This window comes from Ursus americanus, chromosome 15 (genome assembly GCF_024610735.1).
Source record: "Ursus americanus isolate L20-20 chromosome 15, mUrsAme1.1.p, whole genome shotgun sequence".
Classification (NCBI taxonomy): Eukaryota; Metazoa; Chordata; class Mammalia; order Carnivora; family Ursidae; genus Ursus; species Ursus americanus.
The window spans coordinates 29,572,636-29,593,622 of NC_142141.1; the positions used below are offsets into that span (position 1 = coordinate 29,572,636).

The 20,987-nt window shown below is 37.7% G+C and overlaps 1 protein-coding gene across 2 annotated transcripts in view; it reads right to left on the bottom strand.

Annotated features, from left to right (window-relative positions):
- The window catches only part of PARP8 (poly(ADP-ribose) polymerase family member 8), a 173,568-nt gene that overhangs the window by 12,046 nt on the left and 140,535 nt on the right, over window positions 1-20,987 (bottom strand). The window contains exons 17-26 of one of the 2 annotated variants that reach the window (XM_045787400.2): window positions 14,622-14,747; window positions 13,310-13,375; window positions 10,703-10,770; window positions 8,666-8,714; window positions 7,443-7,555; window positions 7,137-7,209; window positions 5,616-5,685; window positions 2,741-2,814; window positions 1,528-1,597; window positions 628-712 (exon numbers count right to left, since the gene is read on the bottom strand). In XM_045787400.2, the coding sequence (XP_045643356.2) occupies window positions 628-712; window positions 1,528-1,597; window positions 2,741-2,814; window positions 5,616-5,685; window positions 7,137-7,209; window positions 7,443-7,555; window positions 8,666-8,714; window positions 10,703-10,770; window positions 13,310-13,375; window positions 14,622-14,747 (794 nt within the window). Of the gene's footprint in view, window positions 1-627; window positions 713-1,527; window positions 1,598-2,706; window positions 2,815-5,615; window positions 5,686-7,136; window positions 7,210-7,442; window positions 7,556-8,665; window positions 8,715-10,702; window positions 10,771-13,309; window positions 13,376-14,621; window positions 14,748-20,987 lie in introns of those variants that run through there. The other variant, XR_006777663.2, reaches the window with a different exon arrangement.

The following is a 20,987-nucleotide window of genomic DNA, read 5'->3' on the forward strand; positions in this document are numbered from 1 at the left end:
TTGCCAGCCTATGTTACATGAAATGCAGATCATCAACTTTTTTTAAAAAAAATTATTTATTTATTTGAGAGAGAGAGCGCACACACAAGGTAGGGGGCAGAGGGGCAGGGAGAAGCAGACTCCCGGCTGAACAGCTAGCCTGATGCGGGGCTCGATCCCAGGACCCTGGGATCATGACCTGAGCTGAAGGCAGACACTTAACCGACTGAGCCACCCAGGCACCCCAGATCATCAACCTTTTATAGGGACAGGACATTCTCATTGTTGTTTTCTTCATTCCTAGTTATGCTACTTTTTAAATCCATAAATAATTAAAGATATATATGTATGTGTATATATGTGTTTATATGTTACATCTGTCTGTATGTGTATGTCTATCTACATATATATATATGCACACACAGATCGTTAAAGAGGCAGAATGTTTTTCTTCAGTTCTTCTAAGTCAACAGCATTTACATATCACTGTTTTTTACAGTTCATTAAAATAAAACAGAAACATTTGGATGATGAGAAAATACCTGTCTGTTACCTACTAGCCACTAAAGCGACCAAATAATAATGTGGTCACTACTATCTCATTCATGGGGAAGACAGTAACATACAAATTTGAACCTTTACACTTACACAAAAAAGAATCGTGTGCAGACATGATCAGTATTTGGGACGACCCATATCTCTCCATGTTTGTGCAGGTCAGGTGAGGTGATCACTGTTAAGTAGGAAGATAAAATTAAAGAACGATTTTACTCTAAGTTACTATAGCCCTCCTCTTATGGATACACATGAACAAACTAACACATGAAAAATGTTTACCCTTATAAGCTATCAAAAGTGTCAGTAAAAACAATGAAATGTCACATGATAATTTTATGTTTCAAACTCCATCAGTGTAACAACAGGAAGGGAATCACTTGTATATTATCAAAAGCAAATGGCCCCGACTTGGAGACTATGTAGAAAGCAACTTCGTGTCCTATATTAACTATAAAGTGTTGAAGACTTAAAAGCAGTTAGTGGAGGCTACTGAAACTCCCAGCACCAGCTTTTTTAGTCAAGGTCAGATTTTTATAGCAAGAACAAAGAAAAGTATGGGATCTTGCAAATCACCTATCAATTTGCCTATCCCAAGTTCAGAACAGAGGAATAATTTCAGTGTAGAGGCAGAAAGACCTTTTGGTTTCTCTTCTTAGTGCTTGGTTCATTCTTCACATTTTTCACGGTATTACACATTCAAAAACTAACTTAAAGAGGAAGGTGGCATATTCACAAAAGAGATTAGCAATACTTGATCAGAAAAATATAATTACCATCCTGAGATATCTGTCTGAATTCTTGCCAATTCTGCTTCGTTTTTCAGCTTTACGATCTCTATTGTACCTGTTTTCCATCTGTGCCCTTAGAGAAGGTCACTAGGAATAATGCTTTCACTAGCCCATTTCGAGCATTCTGGAAATATAGTTAAATTCTTAAACACAGATAACATAAAGAATTAACGTTATGAGGTTTGTAAAACTTTCAACTTACCTTCACATAAGGCTATGCATTTTAAGTTACGGCTTTGCAGGAATTGGGACTGCTGTCCTTTTTTCTGTGACTAAATTCCAAAAGAATTTAAAAGTCAGAGTGAAAATAGGGCAGTTGCTCAAGTGAGAAAAGAACTCATCATCATTAAAAAATAATAGCCACTAAGATAGCTTCAGATTAAAAAAAGAAAAGGCCTATCTAGACTAGCAGTAATATCCTTGCTTTCTTAATGTCAAGCTATATTTGTTGTATCATTTAATTTCTGTACATAATCATTATTAAATCACTCTCAAGATAAGTGAACTAAAAATGCTCAATTAAAGTTTAACAGCCTCACATCATAGAATTAGAACTCAAATTTATTTTTACTGGAAGCCTGGCATCCTCATTTCAAGGGAAACAAAATTAAAATTGCATGATCTTTTCAAACACTACAATCAGTTATTCCAGATCACCTAACATACCCAAAACCAACCCATTTTTACAGCACCATTAACTAAGCTCCAGAGGTTTCAGGAAAAATCTCATGGAGAATATCTGTAGTTTTGTTTTTGTTATCTAGGCTAGTTATACTTTTTTCCCCCCAATTTAAAATCACATTCTTCCTTAAGTAGATTTCTCATTTGTCCACAATGGTTGTTTCCACTGAAACAATAAAGGATTTGTGCTTGTCCTTTTCTCTGTCTGGAATGTTCTTTCTCCCATATGGCTCATGCACTCACGGCCTATAGGTATCGACACAATAACCTGGGATGGAGCATCCTTTCCCGGCCACCCCAGGCAACACTCATTCTGGTCCCACCTTCCATCCCACCGTGTTCAATAGCGCTTTTCCCTGATTCTCCTCCACTTCTCTCCACCATCTAGCATTCTTTCTCGCTAAACATACATTTAATTTATCCACAGCCACTCAATAGAATGTAGGCTCCCCCAGGAATTCTCTATTGTTTTTGGTTCTATTTTGGATTGTCACTACAGCCCAATGCCCAGGAATCTCTAACATTATAGCAGGAGCTGAATAAATACTTGCTGAATATTTACTGAATAAAGGCGTTTTGATTTTTACATTTTAGGGTCGGTTTTACGCCTTTGTGAGGAGTGGCCGTTTAAACTAATTTGCGGACTTAAAAAGCCTGAGTGCTTGTTGAAGCCCTGCTGGCTAGTGAAGCTCGAGCTCACTCAGCACATGCGGCCCCTCGAGTCGCTACAACACCTGGGATGTGCTGCTGCTTTTACTGCTGGATGCCGGCTCATCTTTGGCTGTCACCTTCTGCTTCTTGTTCATCCCTGAAAAACACCAGCAAAATAATAATTTAGGGACAAAGCTGGGTGATACCCCTCAAATTACAATCCACTGGCACTGCAAAGTTCCACTGGAGGCAAAGACATCACTGCGTCAGGCCACAGACGACCACAGCAGCTGCTGTGACCTGGCGTGGAAAGTCAGTGGGGTGGGGAAGTAAGGATAGTGTTAGAACGTAGCATGTAGACAATCCAGCTTGGTTTTCTCTGTACTGAAAACAGGGATAGGAAATTCTCTTGCACAAAAGTGACATATTTAGAAAATTCTTAAAACTTGGTTTTAAAAGGCTGGTAGAGCTTAAACTTCCATTCTTACCATCTGGTCAGCAGAAGGAGAAGGCAAGGAGTGGGAAACATGAACAAGGTCAGAAAAATACATTTATACTGAAACTAACTTCATGAATTGATGATCTATATTTAATTCTGTGTAGACCTTACTGTATCATCTAATAAAGAAAAATTATGCAAGTTCTTTTGTCTATGATACAAGTTTTAGCTTACTCTGTTAATGCCATGACTTTTTACTGTGACAGATTTTAGACAGAACAGAACTAAGAGTCATAGCTGTTTTAGGATAGATATTTTTCTATGCTTTATTTGGAAATGCCCATCTACTGTCCAGAAATTGAGATGTATGTTCATTTTTTTGTTGTTGCTGTTTCAGTAAAGGCTTGATGAGAATGAATACATTGCAAATGGTATGAATGTAACTCTTTCCTAGTGAGAAATCTATCCCCCAGAGATGCAGAGGTGGAGAAGGTCAAGCTGAGGTACAAGGCCTAGGGTTTCAGACGTGCGCTTCTGGGAGAAAGGCAGAGGCTGTTATCCTCAGAGGCACTGTCCTGCTCTCCACCCCCTCCACTTGCAAAGGCCGAGACTGTTATCCTCAGAGGCACTGTCCTGCTCTCCACCCCTCCACTTGCAAAGGCCGAGGCTGTTATCCTCAGAGGCACTGTCCTGCTCTCCACCCCCTCCACTTGCAGCCTGAAAGCCAACGACGAAGCTACTTCACGGTACTTGATGACTTAGTATGTGTTTCCTTATCAATGCTGAGGATGTATTTTCTTAAATTGGTTTTATTTTAGTTTTTTATTGTGTTACGTTTTAATGAGATTCAGAATCTGATTTATGCTGATTTTAATTTGTTTTCTCCTTTGAATTACATTATTCTACTTCCTGTATTATTTTATTCTTGCTGGTGTTTTTCTTTTCTCTCTCTTTTTTTTAAGATTTTATATATTTATTTGTCAGAAAGAGAGCACAAGCAGGGGGAGCAGCAGGCAGAGCAGGCAGAGGGAGAAGCAGGCTCCCAGCTGAGCAGGGAGCCCGATGTGGACTCGATGCCAGGACCTGGCTGGGATCATGACCTGAGCCAAAGGCAGATGTGTAACCGACTGAGCCACCCAGATATCCCTGGTGTTTATTTTCTTAGTGTTATTTTGGCATATTGTATTTTCAAAGATCGTTGCAACAATATTTCTCAAGCCATAGGCTTTTCTACAATGTGACTTTGTCACTCTTTCCTTCAGGGACCAGGATGGAGTCTAGGAGCTTAATTCCCCACCCTCAAAGATGCACGGGCTTGTGACCGCTCTGACCAACATATGTGGGAAATGCCACCATGTGACTTCTGAGGCTGGGTCAAAAAAGGCCTACAAAGTCCACCTGGTGCTCTGAGGACATGTGTTCTGGAAAAGGTTGGAGTGGAACGCTGAGACACAACTTGCTGTGGTTGAAAGAGCATGCACTTAGCAAAGGAATTAGATGGGTCTGGTGAACATTTATCTGGTGATATGACATTACATCACCAGGTAAGCATCTTAGGCATCTTCAGACTTACTAACCAGGCACCACCTGAATGACATCTCCTGAAGTCCTATAACTGCACAAACACACGAGCACACAAGCAAAACCAGCTACATATGCAGGTGTACGAATGTGAAAACATTTACAAGTCTAAAGGGAAAGGCAGAGAACACTGAGATTTGGGGGAAAGGAGAAAAAAATTTCACTTGTTACTTTATACAATTCTACGTAGTTTCAATTTCCTTCTTTTTTTCAATTTCTTTATAGTGAGCATAATTACTTTATGTTTAAATACATTAAGTTATTGCTCTAAAAAAAACCACACACATGCACCAATTGTTGCAACATATTCCCCCAAATTTAAAAGTGCCAAGAAATCACCCTGAATTTCACCACTTGAGGATAAGGAATGCTAATAATTTTGTGATCACTCTTTCCATATGTTGAATTTACCAGGCTCCCCTCCAGCTCATGCTTTCAATTTTTTCCTGAATGATTTTTTCATATAATTTCACCAAACAAGAAGATGTCAATAAGTAGGATGATTTTGAGGGTGTTCTTCTAATCCTAAATTCTCCGTAATGTTCAAAGTGTCTTTATACGATATATAATAATCCAAAGATAAGAAGTTGGCCTGATACAGAACTACATCCCAGGACAGTGAATTACTACAGATGAATAAATAGTCCGTGTTCCACAGAACGCTTCGCACATCCTGCATCCTCAATAGCTACTTGTGGAGGGAATCAATGTACAAACTACTGAACAAAATGGAAATTAAGTTTGAAACTGAAAAAAAAACACATATTCCACTTATATACCAGGTAAGTATTATAAATTCATCCTGACATGTGAGCTTTGTTTTCGCTTCCGACTTGAATCAAATGAATTAAATGCAAATATATCAAATAAGCTTCCGTCACTTGATACACAATCAAAAAATCAAAACCTCACACACTTGAGGTTAGAAATGAGCTTACCTGAGTAACCAAAAGATATGCTTGACATTGGACTAAGATAGATTCCACTCCCATACATTGCACCGTGGAGCTAAAAGGGGAAGAGGTGGGAGAGAAAGTGGACAGTCAGTGCTTCCAGAGGTTAATGTTCCACAAAAGAAAGGAATCAGTCTTATGTTGGGAGGATCAACTCTTAGAAAACAATAAGGCTCTTTCCTAAGGTCTAATGTGAAAATAGTACTACTAATATCCTTGTCTTCTACATTTAGTGAGTTGATAGAAGAAAAGTGAAAGCCAGAGAAAAAATCCTTGATAAAGTTTTTCCACCCAACCTATGACAAAGACAGTCACTTATTCTCAAACACTATCATAGGATTTTACGTTAATGACTCCAAAATATTGAAAACAGAACAGGCTGAATTATGCACGACGGAGTTTTGATTAGGACGCACATGCTAGTGTATCGACAAAGTAGCCTATTTCGATTTTCATGATACAACACTGTCATCCCATTCTTACCTCCTCTAAACTTTCAGGTTAACAGCTTCATTAATGGAAACTCTTTTGACTGGTCTAAGAAACTACTCAAAACAATTAAAATTCTCTCTCATTATTTCTATGTTCGAGGGCCCTTGAACCCTATTTAGTATGAACTGAATACTAATTCAGTGTGTGTTTATGGACATTTACATTTAACTGTATCCCCATCTCAACTGTCATCCGAGTGTGAGATCCAGCACAAGTGACGGGATCGAGCATCTCATTTTCTGACCTCTTTCCATTGTCAGATGAAAATCAGCTGAATGAGAGCGAAGTGGGGTGCTGGAAGTGACGGGCATAAAGATGAGTGCTATATCCATGCCATCCCGCTAACTCCCAGAGCTGCCCCAGAGACCGGGAAGCAAGCAGCAGATGGCTCTTTGGTGTCCAATCTCCCCCTTGCTGATTCTTAGCCCTACCTTTCCTTCTTCTTCTTTTTTTTTTTTTAAGATTTTATTTATTTATTTATTTGACAGAGATAGAGACAGCCAGCGAGAGAGGGAACACAAGCAGGGAGAGTGGGAGAGGAAGAAGCAGGCTCATAGTGGAGGAGCCTGATGTGGGGCTCGATCCCATAAAGCCGGGATCACGCCCTGAGCCGAAGGCAGACGCTTAACCGCTGTGCCACCCAGGCGCCCCCACTACCATTCCTTCTCCTAAAGTGTCCACTGGGGCAGTGCTCAAGAAATCTGTGTTGAATTAGCAGACAGAATGCTTCTACGGTTTTACTTTCTGCATGATAATTTTCTTCTACTGAAGTTCAAAGTGATTTTACTGTTTTCTCATAGGGAATTCAATTTTTCTTTTCATCCCCATATGGTGCATCGGTCAATTCCGCTTCATGTATTTTATGAACATTACTTATGCCTTTTAGAAATTCTATGTAGTTTTTAAAGCCCACTTGCTTTCCCTTTTTCACATAACAAAAAAAGCACCAGGATTGCTTACTGAACTCTAACACTAAAGAATATATGGTCTTGTTAAAGCATTCAGAAAATTTACCTGCAGTCTAGTATTAGAAGCAACAACCAGACCATTCCTCAGGATAGAGTGCCAGTTTTCAATGTGTGAGCCACTAAAGCACAGAGGAGGGGAAGAACAAAGTAAAACCAAACATTAATAATCTTCTAAAGTGGCCACAATGGAAACAGTCATGTCCCTTCTGAAAATCTTCAATTTCCAAGTCAAGTATCAGGCAGTGGACTATTCAGGACTAACAGCCAACTACTAAAAGAATGTTTTCCTCCACACATGTTTCTGGGAGACCGAGGTGAAGACATATCCCCATCAAAAGGAAGCCATACTCACTGAAATGCAAAGGTGCTTCCAAAGAGTTTTTTAGCAGCTCTAAAATTAGATTCTTTGGCTGGTGGACTGCTGAGAAGAAGGAATTGATGTGGAGTATGCATAAACTTCAGTTGCTGCCATTTAAAATAATGACAAATGAAAACATGTCAAAATTAACATATAATCAGACTGAGGACAATTTCAAAATTTTCTGGTTTAAGAATTACCGCAATTCAAGCCATACTAACTTACATTAATAGGACCATTCATTAAAAAAAACCCTGCATAAATGATAAATCATATGGAGTTGCTGATATGAAGGGCAATTTTTTAGGCTAATGGAAAAGGAATAGGAGACAGACAATCCAAAGTCATTTATATTTAGCTTTGGAATACACTCTGTAATCAGGTCCAAGCAGATCTGCCTTCCTAATTATGGTTCTTTTTAAGACTTTTATTATTGAATTCCCTAAGTATACACTAGCTATTCAACCGGGGAAATATCTGAGTTTGCTAAAAGGAAAAGAAAAGTTAGTTCAAGATTTTAAAATTGCAAAAATTATCATCATCATGCTTTATTTACATACATTTATAAACTTGTAAATTGCCTACATTCAAACATAGTTTCCCTCTTTGTTCATGAAAAAAAATTAAAACAGAATCTTTTGAATTAGTTGCTTGATGAAATTTTCTAATTGCTACCCTTTCACTTAGGAATATACTTATATAGGGGTACAACATAAAGGGAATCTCGCAGTTTAGAGATTCACAGACAGGAGAGCTGACATTTTGGATACTGCTCCTCTTTGGTTTCGATCAGAACTGAAATCAGAGTCCATTAGCTTTTTCCTTTATTTTATAAGCGTATTAAGCCCATAAGGCAATATCTTCTCTGCTATGGAAAAGTGGAGCTGTGCCGACAAGAAACTGACAATGATAAAAAGCACATTACCTTTTTCTGGTCAGTCTCCAGATTCTTCCTATCACTTGTAGAATAACAGAATGATTTCCTATCGACCCTTTTACTTACTTAAAAGTTCAGGGCAGCAGTCTGAATTTGAATGTGATTTCTTGGGAAAACTTGGAGCTGGTGCACATAACAGGAATTTCGAACTAAAGAATTAGGCCTACCCTGAGATTACTTCAATTTCCTGGAGAGGCTGCCTAAAAATCACAGGGGTCACTTTTCCCAACTAGTTAGGACTCTGCCCATTTCCGTATGTATATGTGAAAAAACAACTTACCCTGTTAACCGGCAGTTTCACAATATGTGACCTATTACTTGAAATAACCCTGAAATTAATTAAAATAATCCATCAGTCACAAATATATGCCAAATATATTTAACGTTTTTTTTCCTTAGTTGGCAAGTGATCGGAACTTATGTTTGCTGTGACATGAACTAAATTGAGTAATCATCTTACTTAATTACATCACTTTGCTTTGGTTCCTGAAACAATTTAAAGAGCTTATGTAACAAAAAAAGATAATATTTTAATCTGAGAATGAAGAAGTAGTTCTTTAAAATCTAAGAGATAATGATTTTTAATAATTACAACCTCAGATATCAGCAAAATGAACATTTCTTTCTTTCTTTCTTTCTTTCTTTCTTTCTTTCTTTCTTTCTTTCTTTCTTTCTTTCTTTCTTTTTTTTAAGATTTTATTTATTTATGTGACAGAGAGACAGCCAGCAAGAGAGGGAACACAGCAGGGGAGTGGGAGAGGAAGAAGCAGGTTCCCAGCGGAGGAGCCCGATGTGGGGGACTTGTTCCCAGAACGCCGGGATCACGCCCTGAGCCAAAGGCAGACGCTTAAGGACTGCGCTACCCAGGCGCCCCCAAAATGAACATTTCTAAACATACTTTCAAAAGATGATCATCGAGACGCAAAGCTGATTCATACATCTGCTTCCTTGGCTCTTCCCTACGCTGTCTAATTAAGAATGAGTTTCTGTGAAGATCTTTTTCTTTCTTTAAATATTGGAGGACCTTTGTGCTGATACATACGGTGGGTTATACACAAACTCTTATTCGCCATGTTTAGACAGTGAGGTTAAAAAAATTACATTCAGGTATCTGAAAGAACTAATTATTTTTATGTTTTTCAGAACAGAAAATAATAACTAGGGAAAACTCTAAAAAAACATTTTGGTAGATTTTCTTCTCCTTGAAAGAAGAGTAACTAACAAGCTGAAGGAAATGATCACAAATAAATAAAAGTTAACAATCAGGCTGACTCAGGGGGAAAAAAAAAGAGATTAGATATCCGAGATTTTTACCTTCATTCTGAATATGACTTAATGTCAGAATGTAAAAAAATCACAATGAAAACTATGTGTTATTCTACTCAAACAGAATTTTAATAATAGATCATTACGGACACAAAGAAGGAAGACTTCCAAATCTAATTTTTAAAGTTTCATTAGACTAAATGTTTACTGGAAAATCCTAAGGGAAAGTTAAGTAACCAGAATCATTCTTTCTCCTTTGTCCATCTTTCCAGAATTTTTAAAAACTCCCTAGTTGTAGCTTAGAATAAATCTCATTGAGAGCAATCTCGTATAATGGTTACATTTGTATTAGGGCATTTATAGTCATGGGGGGAATTCCATAGTCTTGAAGTTTTCGGTGATTTCAAAGAGACCTGTGCATAAGCCCTTAGAGGTATGGGGAGTAGATATTATTGTTTTCATTTTGCAAGTGAGAAACCAGAGGGCAAAGGCTTTGGAGCACGTGTGGTAGGAGCGGCGTTCTCGACCTGCTCTTCTATTTTCAGTCAGCCTTCCTAGGATCCACGCTGGACTAAGGCTCTACCCCTCACCGGGCTCACATCATCTGCAGCCGTCAAACAAAGAGTTCATCAAATTTATCCTGTTCTTGTTAAGGAAGTGGGCCATACACGACACACATTTTAGGAAGATTTTCAATAAGTGTTTGAAACTGAGTTTTGTCACTGAGTCCTCAGTTAACTAGAAAATTAAATGAACCAAAACGGCTTCACCATATAATCCAGCTAATCACATTTTTTTAAAAACTATAGACAAACTGCTGTCAAATACATTGTATATGTGTGTAGTGCATAGGACAGCATTTTCTTCCCCTTGTGATATACAAGTTTTAATTAAAGTGAGAGTCATTAAGGACTCTTTAAAATCACCAGGCCTCATAGGCTTGTAGAACTGTAGCATTGCAGGTCTTGTAAAATAGGCCTTTTTTTTCCCCTTAAAGCAGGCAGTAGAAAATGATGCTGTTTTCATTAAGAGGAAAACTAAAATTTTATACCATTGCAGTAGGGGATGAGCAAGGGGGTCTTGTTTATCCATCTGCTTCTTGATTTCCAGATACGGTGCCTGGAAAAAAAGTCATTATACTTCTTGATTTTTCTTAAAAATTCCTTTTTTCCTTTTTCATTTTTCCTTTATGAGAAAGGAAAATCAGGTTGAACAGGTATGTCTAATCTAGTCAAACCCGGAAGCTTTGTGGCTGTGACATGGTCACAGCAACAATTACCCTCGCTGTCCCCTCTATCCCCAACACGCACACAAGGTGATGTGAACTCTGAACTTACATGTGGCACAATGGACGTGCCCAAACATTTTGCTCCAGGGGCTTCATCAAGCTTTAGCCTGGCTCCCACGCACTAGGCCACGTCTAAAGGTGATCCCAGGCCCCTTGTTGAGTCTCTGCTCAAGAAAACGCAATGCTGCCCAACTGTAAAAGTTACCTACCTTGTACCCACCCACACTGCTAACCTTCCGGTAATTCTCTCCTCATCCCCCTTCTGTAATTTCCTGGTACCCCAGAGCCCCCTATTTTCACTTCTCCATAGCCCCCTTTTGTTCCCTCTCTGCTCTCCCTTTGAAACCTCAGTCACTTTTGTCTTCCTTGGAGGTGACCTCGCTCACACTGCAAGTCACTCTTCCCCACTGCAGTCCTCGAATTAAATCTCTCTCGCCACCTTTAACAAGTGTCAGGCGCTGTTTCTCTTTGACGATGACTGTTTTTGACTTTTAACTAACATTAAAGCAAAACTTGTAAGAGCTACTACTCACGCTCATATCCGAAGGTACTGACTTAGGTGCAGAGCTTTACATGAGAAAACTGGACAAAATTTACATAAGAAGAGCCCTTCTTTTGAAAGTATTTAATGGAATTTACCCAGACAATTAACCTTTTCATAGAACCAAAGACGATCTGTCTGTGACAATTTACGTCTATCTACAGGGCAGTAGCTTCTAGACAACAGGACAGTATAGTGTTATATTTATTTGGAGAGGTGTAAAGGATTTGACGCGATAAAACTTGACAGCATCCCTATGGAGTGCAAACTGGAAGGGGGTGCAGTGGTACTATTTACCATCTTGACAGTGAAGAAGCTAAGCCTCAAGCAATTAAGCAACTTGCCCAAGGTCACAGGCCGCATCGCTGATGAGCAAATTATACACCACATGCCTCTGACTTCCTAGGCTGACACTCAACCGTCTCCACTGTCTTCTATTAAAATAGCTTACGCATGACCCAGAATAAAGGAAGAAAATTTTGGCAGAGAGCTGATCCCAGAGTCAGAATTTTGTAGCTATTTTTATCCAAGAATGATCTGGGTCTAGGGTATAGTACAATAAATACCCTATTACCACCAAAGTCTTTGGTGACCAAAAAATGTTTACTTAACCTTGTGTAACCTAGTGCAATAAGTTCATTTTTCCCCCTAAGTGGAAATGTATTTTATTGTTTTCCTTTCCTTATACGAATAATATTTGTTTGAAAAGGAAATCAGGTAATACAGAAAAGTATGGGCACAGAAAAACAACTAGCAAGGATGATGGTTTTTAAGCAAATGATATAACTTGTGAATTAAAGATCTCTTCGTTTACCATTGTCTGACACACATTATTTGTTGGACAAATGGATGAATATTTGACTACAGGAATAAATAACTATCAAAAGACTCAGAACTCAAATCTGGAAATGTAAACACGTACTCTGGGAACACATTTTCAAATACAGTAGGCGTGATGGCAGGGGTGAAGGGAGGAGTGGCAGAGAAGCTTTCTGGGCCTCAAGACTAAAGGACTCCAATACTCTTTCCCCAAAGACAGGAATGACCCAGGGTAATACTCAGTATAAAACTCCAGGGTCTCTAGGGCAGTGCAAGCCTTGAAACCATCATATGCAAACCAAACCCATAATGTGTGTTGTTGGCAGTTATGGATTATTAATTTTTACTTATCATGATGAGTTTTAAGCCTCTCTCCAAATCTTTGGCAGCGGAAAGGCCTCGATAATTCAATAGCACGTGCTTTTCGAAGAACTGGACTATATAGCCCAGTGTATTAGACTTTCGTAATAAACCGCAATCCTTGCTCATCAAACCTCACCAAGACTCCCTAAAAGCTAAAAATATAAACTCATACTCTCGGGGAGGCTTGTGTCCCCCAAAGTTGTTTTGCGATTCTATGTTCTATCTAAAATATTTATGTACAATTTACATTTGTGAGAATACGTTTTATTTTGACATTAAAACAATGTGTTAAAATAAAATACTACCATTAATTAAAATGGACAGTCTAGGAAGATGGTACCAGATTTCACCTTTGCTTTAAGATATTCCGATACACGTCCATATACTCCAACTGTTGCAGAGAACATTAGGATTATAATCATGCAATTACCCTCCAAAAGTCACAGTGGTAGCCCACCAATACACTGATGTAATTTAATTAAAACATCCTAGTACAACACAATTTTAATTTTTAAAGTACTTTAATTATACTCCCATCTAATAGAAAAATCTACATTTCACTACGCAGCCAGTACTCTGACATTTTAAAAATATGATTTTACTCAAGCACAACTGAACTGTATAAGACCACAAGATGATATACTTACTTGTGTCATTTCTCTAATAGAAGTTATGCTATCCAGTGCTTTCATTACTCGATCATAGTTTTTCTTCTGTTTGAATGGAAAAAAAAATAGTATTCACTGAAAGCCTTTGCAATTCTATGTATTACCAGAGAAACGTTATTTCTGTACGTGGATTTTCCATCAGAGTCGGTTTGAAAGCAGTGACTGTGTTGTGTACATAAAAGGGAAGGATTTAATAAGATGATTCTAGGACGTAGGATATATAACTGAGTTAGAGGGGAAAAAAAAGAAAACAATGCCAGTCCTAATATAAATACATAAAATCACGTTTAGCCTATGGGGGAAAACTATAAATATAAAAAAGATATTGGGCTCTTGATTCTTTGTGTCACCAAAAAAATTGAGCCATGATGAAAAAAGAACAGAATCCTTCTAAAATACAAAAATCCACTTTAAGTCTTACAATATCATTTTGCTTTTATTTTCTTTTGATTGAAAGATTGTTACCAAAAGAATATGACTGTAAGTGTATAAATGACACCACACAATTAACTGATAATTCATCTTTAAGTATTCTGTAACTATGTGCACTGTTGCCACTTATGAAGGAAGGAAAGCTTTTTCCAGGACATTTTATGGAGCCATTGTTTCTACAAACTGATTTCAAGATGGTTAGTAATAGAAACTAAGGCAATTTTAGCTCTCATGCAATTTGAAAATTTTGCTATTTCAGAAGGATTCTGCCTCATCTCCACGAATATTTATAACATTGTTTTCTCAAGAAATGCCAGTTGATCAACAATATGGACTAAACTTTTACTAAGCTTCAGATAACTGGGGAGGACGAATGGGGGAGAAGGCAGGGGACGGTTAAGTAAAAATACAAAAGAAAATCGAAAATCGGTCCTTTTACCCACAACCCTTAAAATTATAATGAGGTTACACTAAGCTAGAATCCCAAAAAATAATGAAATTAAAGTCATCCTATCAACCATTACTGCTTTATTACTGCTATTCACCTGCCTTTCATGCAGATGGGATGTGTAAAGATCGCAATTTGAGAGGATGAAATGGGTCTAGTTTCATAAAGATGAAGTTTTGAAAGTAATTTTAAAAGATGAAAGGACAGGGAAGTAATAGGATATGGGAAAGTCTGAAGGAGACAGTGAATTGAGTTTGTGGAAAAAGAACCGTAAATGGATACAGAGTCCACAAGGGGTCAGGGATGGGCCTGATGAGGGAGTGAGTTAGGCAGAAAGAAGGAAGCCAGCAGGACTAACATCTCCGCTGCTGCTACAGGGGGCGGGAGGGGCGTACGAGGAGAAGTACTCACCCTGGGGTTGAAGGCCAGCATCTGAGGGTCATTAGGATCCACCACAGATGGATATGGCTCGAAAATGACAACTTTTCTAGGAGATTCCAATGCAGACCTACACATGGATACTAGTAGATCTACCACCTTGAAACACATACATAAGACAGTTAGCATCCTTCGCGTTTCAGCATGTGCTATGCCATTGCTCCTCCCTCTCATGGTCACGGAAGTTAAGTAGGAAAGCCTCAAGAACTGCTATCAACCTCGCAGATCTGTAATTTATGGCTTCAGACCACATGTGACCGAACTTGACCACTGACTTCAAATAACTGGCATGTGTTGCTTCCAATTACGTCCTGGCATCTCTGTCATGAACTCGTACTATGCTCTCCCATTGCTCTAGGCTCTATGGCAGACATGCACAAGAAAGACAGGTCCTCTCTCTCATGGAATGTACATTCTGATGGAGAAGATGCATAACAAAATAATCCATTAAATATATGCTCAAATACATTTCTGGTAGTGTCGAATGCTGTGAAGATTAAGCAGGTGTTAGAGACTAAGGCAAGAGGGGGTGCTGTTTGAGTGGCTAGGAAGGTGGTGATACTTCAACAGAGACCAGAGTGAAGACAGAGAGGGAGAGAAAGCTCTGGGAGAAACCATTCCAGGTGATGGAAACTGCAAATGCAGGAGATGAGTCTGATGGGCTCCAAGAACAGTAAAGCTCCTGACATCATCTTACTTCTTCCTACTCTGCCTCAGGCCATTCATGACCTTTGGTATGCTAAATACGATGGTTTTATTCCTATGTTCTTCTGTGACCTCTTAACACAATTTACTAAGAAGCAGTGACATTTAACAGTTAGGAGCTAAGCCTCCCTCCCCAGTTCCCAAAACAATATGTTTCTGGCAAGTGAATCAAGAAAACGGACACAGTCTAAATGGAGGGAGGGCGCTGGAACAGACACATCAGCAGTGTGAAGATAGGGGACGTCATAAGGAAGGCAGTGGACTTAATCTTTATGGAGGAAAATATTTCTAGAAAGTTTTTAGACAGGCATTTAAAAAATGTACAGTAAGAGTAAAACAATTTTTGATTCTTGTGGTTCATGCAAGGGGCACTGTGACCTAAGGACCGCAGGACTCACTATTTTGTGTGTATGCTCACAAAACACATCCACCCAATCACAGATCCAGATTTCCAGTGTCCTAAAATAGTCAGCAACACTCAAGCCGTTGGGTACATGATCTGTAAGTAACACTTCCCAAAGTACACAGAGGTACACCCAACAAGACTCACTCAGAAAACGGTAGAACTGAAAGAGCGAATACGTTTCCAACACACTATTCCATTATATGTGTGTGTATATGGTTTCCAAGCAATGGATATAATAAAGACATAAAAAAATCCTTCTTGTTTTCTGCATCCACACTCACATTCCATCTACCCCAGAGAGATGCACTTTAACATAGACACAAATTGTTTTTGGCATTATCTGGTCTCTCAATAAAAGAAAAATCCAAATAAAAACTCCTGAAAAAGAATAATCAGTAAAATAAAATAGCCTTTTCCGAAACTCTGACAGTGGGGAGGGAATTGGTACTATCTTATAAAAATTTTTAAGAACTACACATCGCAGTATGCAACTAAAGCGTTAGAAAAGTACATGCCCTTTGCTTTAATAAAGGGTCAAATGACCACTGACAAGGGGACTAAAACCACTCAATTGAAAAGAATAGTTTTTTCTATGAATGATGGCAGGAAAACTGGATATCCATATGAAAAAAAAAATTAAGTTGGACCCTTATCTAACACCATATACAAAAATTAACTCAAAATGGAATAAAGACCTAACCATAAGACCTTAAACTATAAAACCCTTACAAGAAGATATGAGGAAAATGCTTCATGACATTGGACTTGGCAATGATTTCTTGGATTGACACCAAAGTACAAATAATAAAAGCAAAAATAGACAAATGGGACTACATCAAACTTAAAAACTTTGGTGCATCAAAGGACAATAGATTGATATGTCATGGGATGGGAGAAAATATTTGCAAATCAGATATCTGAAAGGGGGTTAATATCCAGAATACATAAAGAGTTCCTACAATTCAACAAGAAGAAATCAAATAATATGATTTAAAAATGGGCAAAAAACCCAGATAGACAATTCATTAAAGAAGACTTACAGATGGCCAACAGCACATGAAAAGACACTCAACATCATTAATCATCAGATAAATGCAAATCAAAACCATAATGAGATATCACCTCACAACCATTAGGATGGCTACTACCAAAAAACAAACAAAAAAACCCCAGAGAAGAACAAGTGTTGAGCACAACAAGTGTTGAAGAAATCGGAGCCTTTGTGCACTGTTGATGGGATTATACAATGGTGCAGCTGCCACAGAAAACAGTATGGAAGCCCCTCAAGAAGTTATTAATAGAACGCCCATATGATTCTGCTGGAAGTGACAGTCCCACTTCTGGATACATATCCAAAATAATTCCAAGAAGGGTCTTAAAAAGACCCTATTTGCATACCCATGTTCACAGCAGCATTATTCTCAATAGCCAAGAGATGGAGGCAACCAAAATGTCCATTGACAGTTGAATGGATAAACAAAATGTGGTATATACATACAGGAAATATTATTCAGCCTTAAAAAGGAAAATTCTGTTACATGATACAACATTGATGAACTTGAGGACTTAATGCTAAGTGAAATAAACCAATATAGAATAAACCACAAAAAGACAAAGATTTCAGATTCCACCTATGAGGTACTTAAAGTAGTCAAATTCACAGAAACAGAAAGTAGAATGGTGATTACTGAGGCTGGAGGAAGGGGGCTACACAAGGGGAGTTGTTTAATGGGTATAGAGTTTCAGTTCAGCAAGATGAAAAAGTCATGGTAATCTGTTTCATGACAAGTTGAATATACTTAACACTACTGAACTGTATGCTTAAAAAATGGTTAAGATAGTAAATTTTATGTTATGTGTTTTTTTATCATAAGAATAAAGATACAAATAGATACAACAGTAATAACCTGAACAATGTATCCCTTTCAATCAAATATTTATTAAACACCTTGTGCCAGAAGCATCAAAACAATCAAAACTACCAAAAATTATATGCATACTTTTGCCAATAATTTCACCACTGGAGTCAAGTAAACTATAATGAAATAATGGACATGGGGGTAGAGAATTTAATTAGAATATTTCTGCTAATATATGTTCTAAACCGACTTAAAAGAATAGTGTTAACTACCATAGGAAAACACATGCTATCTACCAAAGCCTCCTGCTCCTTGCTTCCTGGGTATAGAGGGACATTTCCACCCCTTTTGCCGAGGTAAAGCTGTATGACTAGTTTTAACCAATGGAATTGGATCGGCAGTGGAAAAGGTGCATTAGAAACAGGTGCACCTTCTCCACTTCTATCTCTGCCTCTGCTGTGTGCCATGTACTTAAGACAGCAGAGCCACACAATGGAAAGGGTCCGGTTAACTCAATCATCATACAGAAAGCTGCCCAACAAACATTCTAATTGGACAGTTGTGGGAGCAAGAAATAAAAACATCTCTCATCTTAAGCCACCGTAATTTATGATTTATCTGTTACAGAAGTTAGCAGTTAGAATTTTTGAACAAGAAAAGATTTGTATAACACTGTTTGGATTTGTATTCATTTGCAGGTTAATTTTTCCATGGAGTAAAATGTCTACTTTAAAAAAGAAAACGTAATGAACGACTATGATTTCTTTGACCCCAAAGCATGTATTTCCCCACTCCCAGCATTTAAAATGATTCTTTTTTTTTTTTTTTAAGTAGGCTCCATACCCAGAACGGAGCCCAACATGTGGCTTGAACTCACGACCCTGAGATCAAGACCTACGCTGAGATCAAGACCTAAGCTGAGATCAAGAGTCGGATGCTTAAGTGACTGAGCCACCCAGGCACCCCAAAATGAAAGATTCTTAATGGGATCTTAGCACAAAATGATGAGTGCTATAGTCAGCAAGTTACAGGCAACTTTCTTCTTACAATGAATAATATAATTGAAATACTAAGGATAGAGAAATACAGAATTCAAACAATGGGAATTAGGCTATTTGATCAGTGAGAAAAGCTCTATTTGTTATAGAATCACATGCTTCCAAAGGCCATTATATACAACCCATCTGGTAGAGCAAGACTCTCCACCCTCCCCTGCAGGTAGGGAAGACCTTGGAGCACTCCCAAATGAGAAAATTCAGGTCCTGGGGAGTAAGAAAGGCAAGTATAGGAGTGGCTTACAGATATAGAATGTATTCTGGAAAAGAGGTGAATTTAAAATTGAAGATCAATGGCTTTCAAACATTTCAATATTGATTCCTATTTAAAAAAATAAAATCTTATATGAGAGCTCAACACAAAGAAACAAAACAGAGCTGTTTTGGTTGAAACAGTATGTTGGGTCTTGGAATCCTAGCTGCCAAGACACTCTCACCCCACTCCAGCCTCCTGCAGTGTCCCTCTAAGGAATGTTCCTGTGACCTCAGAGAAACCACTTAAAATGAAGGAGTCAACTGATGGACCAGGACTACTGAGATACCAAGAGAATCAGTTTCCACGTAATCTTTAGAATTACAACCAGAATACTGGTAGTAGTGAAAATACTGAGCTTCAGAGTAGAATCACTAAATTGATATGATTAATTGTGTTTTGTAACTATCATTATAAAATTAAAATTTAACTTCTCTTTAATAACCATTATTTTTCTAGAGGTGTCTATAATAAGAGGAAGAGAAAAGCACCTAATATTCTATCAACCTAGCCTACTGCTAGCATGATGTTTATTTTCCTTCTAATTAATTATTTCTTAGTTCTAGGCTCTAACTCCTTCCATTTTCACATAGTCTGAGGGACAATTTACACCCACTAAAATGCACAAATGTTAACTTTACCACTTGAAGAATTATATATCTAATATATATATATATTATATATATAATATATAATGTATACAAAATTTATATTTTATATATTATACAGATATACCCACATACCTATTCATGTATGCATACATGTATGTATATTCACAAACGTACACACAGCTGTGTAAAGCTTAATCATTTTTACATAGCTCTATTTTAGTATATGTGCTGCCAAAGCGAGCATTTCACATAGCTATAAACAGCATATATTAAAGTATCTCTCTTTTTTTTTTTGAGCAATATTAGTTCCAATTGGTGAGAAAAACTTTCATATTAAAAAAAAGGGGGGGGGAAGGAAAAGAAAAGAAAAAGTCCCACCATGGTCAGACACATTTGAGAAACCCTCTAAGTACTGGCTATTTATTTTCTTACTTTCAGGGATTCTGAGAGCCTTTAATATGCAAGTGTGTGTATGTTGGCTGTAGGGGCGATATCAAGCCATTACTTTTGAAATTTAATCATGGAATCTTTTTTTCCACATTATATAGAATCAATGCTATACTGTTTGTATTATTGTTCGTTTATAATTCATTATATCACAACTGTTCTCCTTCATATTTCTTCAAGTGGATGTACCTCCTTTTAGTTAATCAGTGAAATGATTAGATTAACAGGATGTATGTAAATCCACGAGGCCTGTGCTTTTCTATATTAACTGCTGTACTTCCATCTGGAGTCATGCCTGTGACATAGTAGGTATTCAATACTTGTTGAACAAATGCCTGTTATATGATCATTTTTTCCCACCCATCTTTGCAAATTTTATAAATGACATTGCTAATTCTCTTCACATTTAGCTTCCTATTGATTTCAGTAAAGCTGAATATTTTCTTATGTGTCTTTACTAACTATATTTGTGAATCGTGTGTTCATTTCCTCTATTAATCTGTTACGGTCTTCATGCTTTTCTTTTCAATTTTTATGTACTTTTATATAACTATGTTCGAGGCAAAACTAATTTTCTCACAGTTAGCTCTTAACGTTCACTAGTCTTTCAAGTAAGGAATGTAAAGTATGTATGGGCTCAAATCTGCTGGTATTCTCCCTTACGATTTCTTAAAACTGCATAAATGCACTAGCCTGATGCACTATCCACACTGTGCATGCTTAGTGTTACTCTCCTCTAGTCTGTATACAGTATTTTTAAACAAAACTCTTCTTTCAGCTATTAGGAATTTGTTTTTACACACAGTGTAAAGGACTAAACTGATTTTCTCTCCCATGTTGCAGGTCATTTGTTCCCACCTCACTTACTAAATCCTTTTTAATTTTGCAACTTGACGTGATACTTCCTTTAAAGTCTATCAAGTATATTTATAACTAGATCTCTTTTGGGGATTATCTGCCATTCTATTCTTTGCCAGTACTGCATTTTTAAAAAAAATATGGG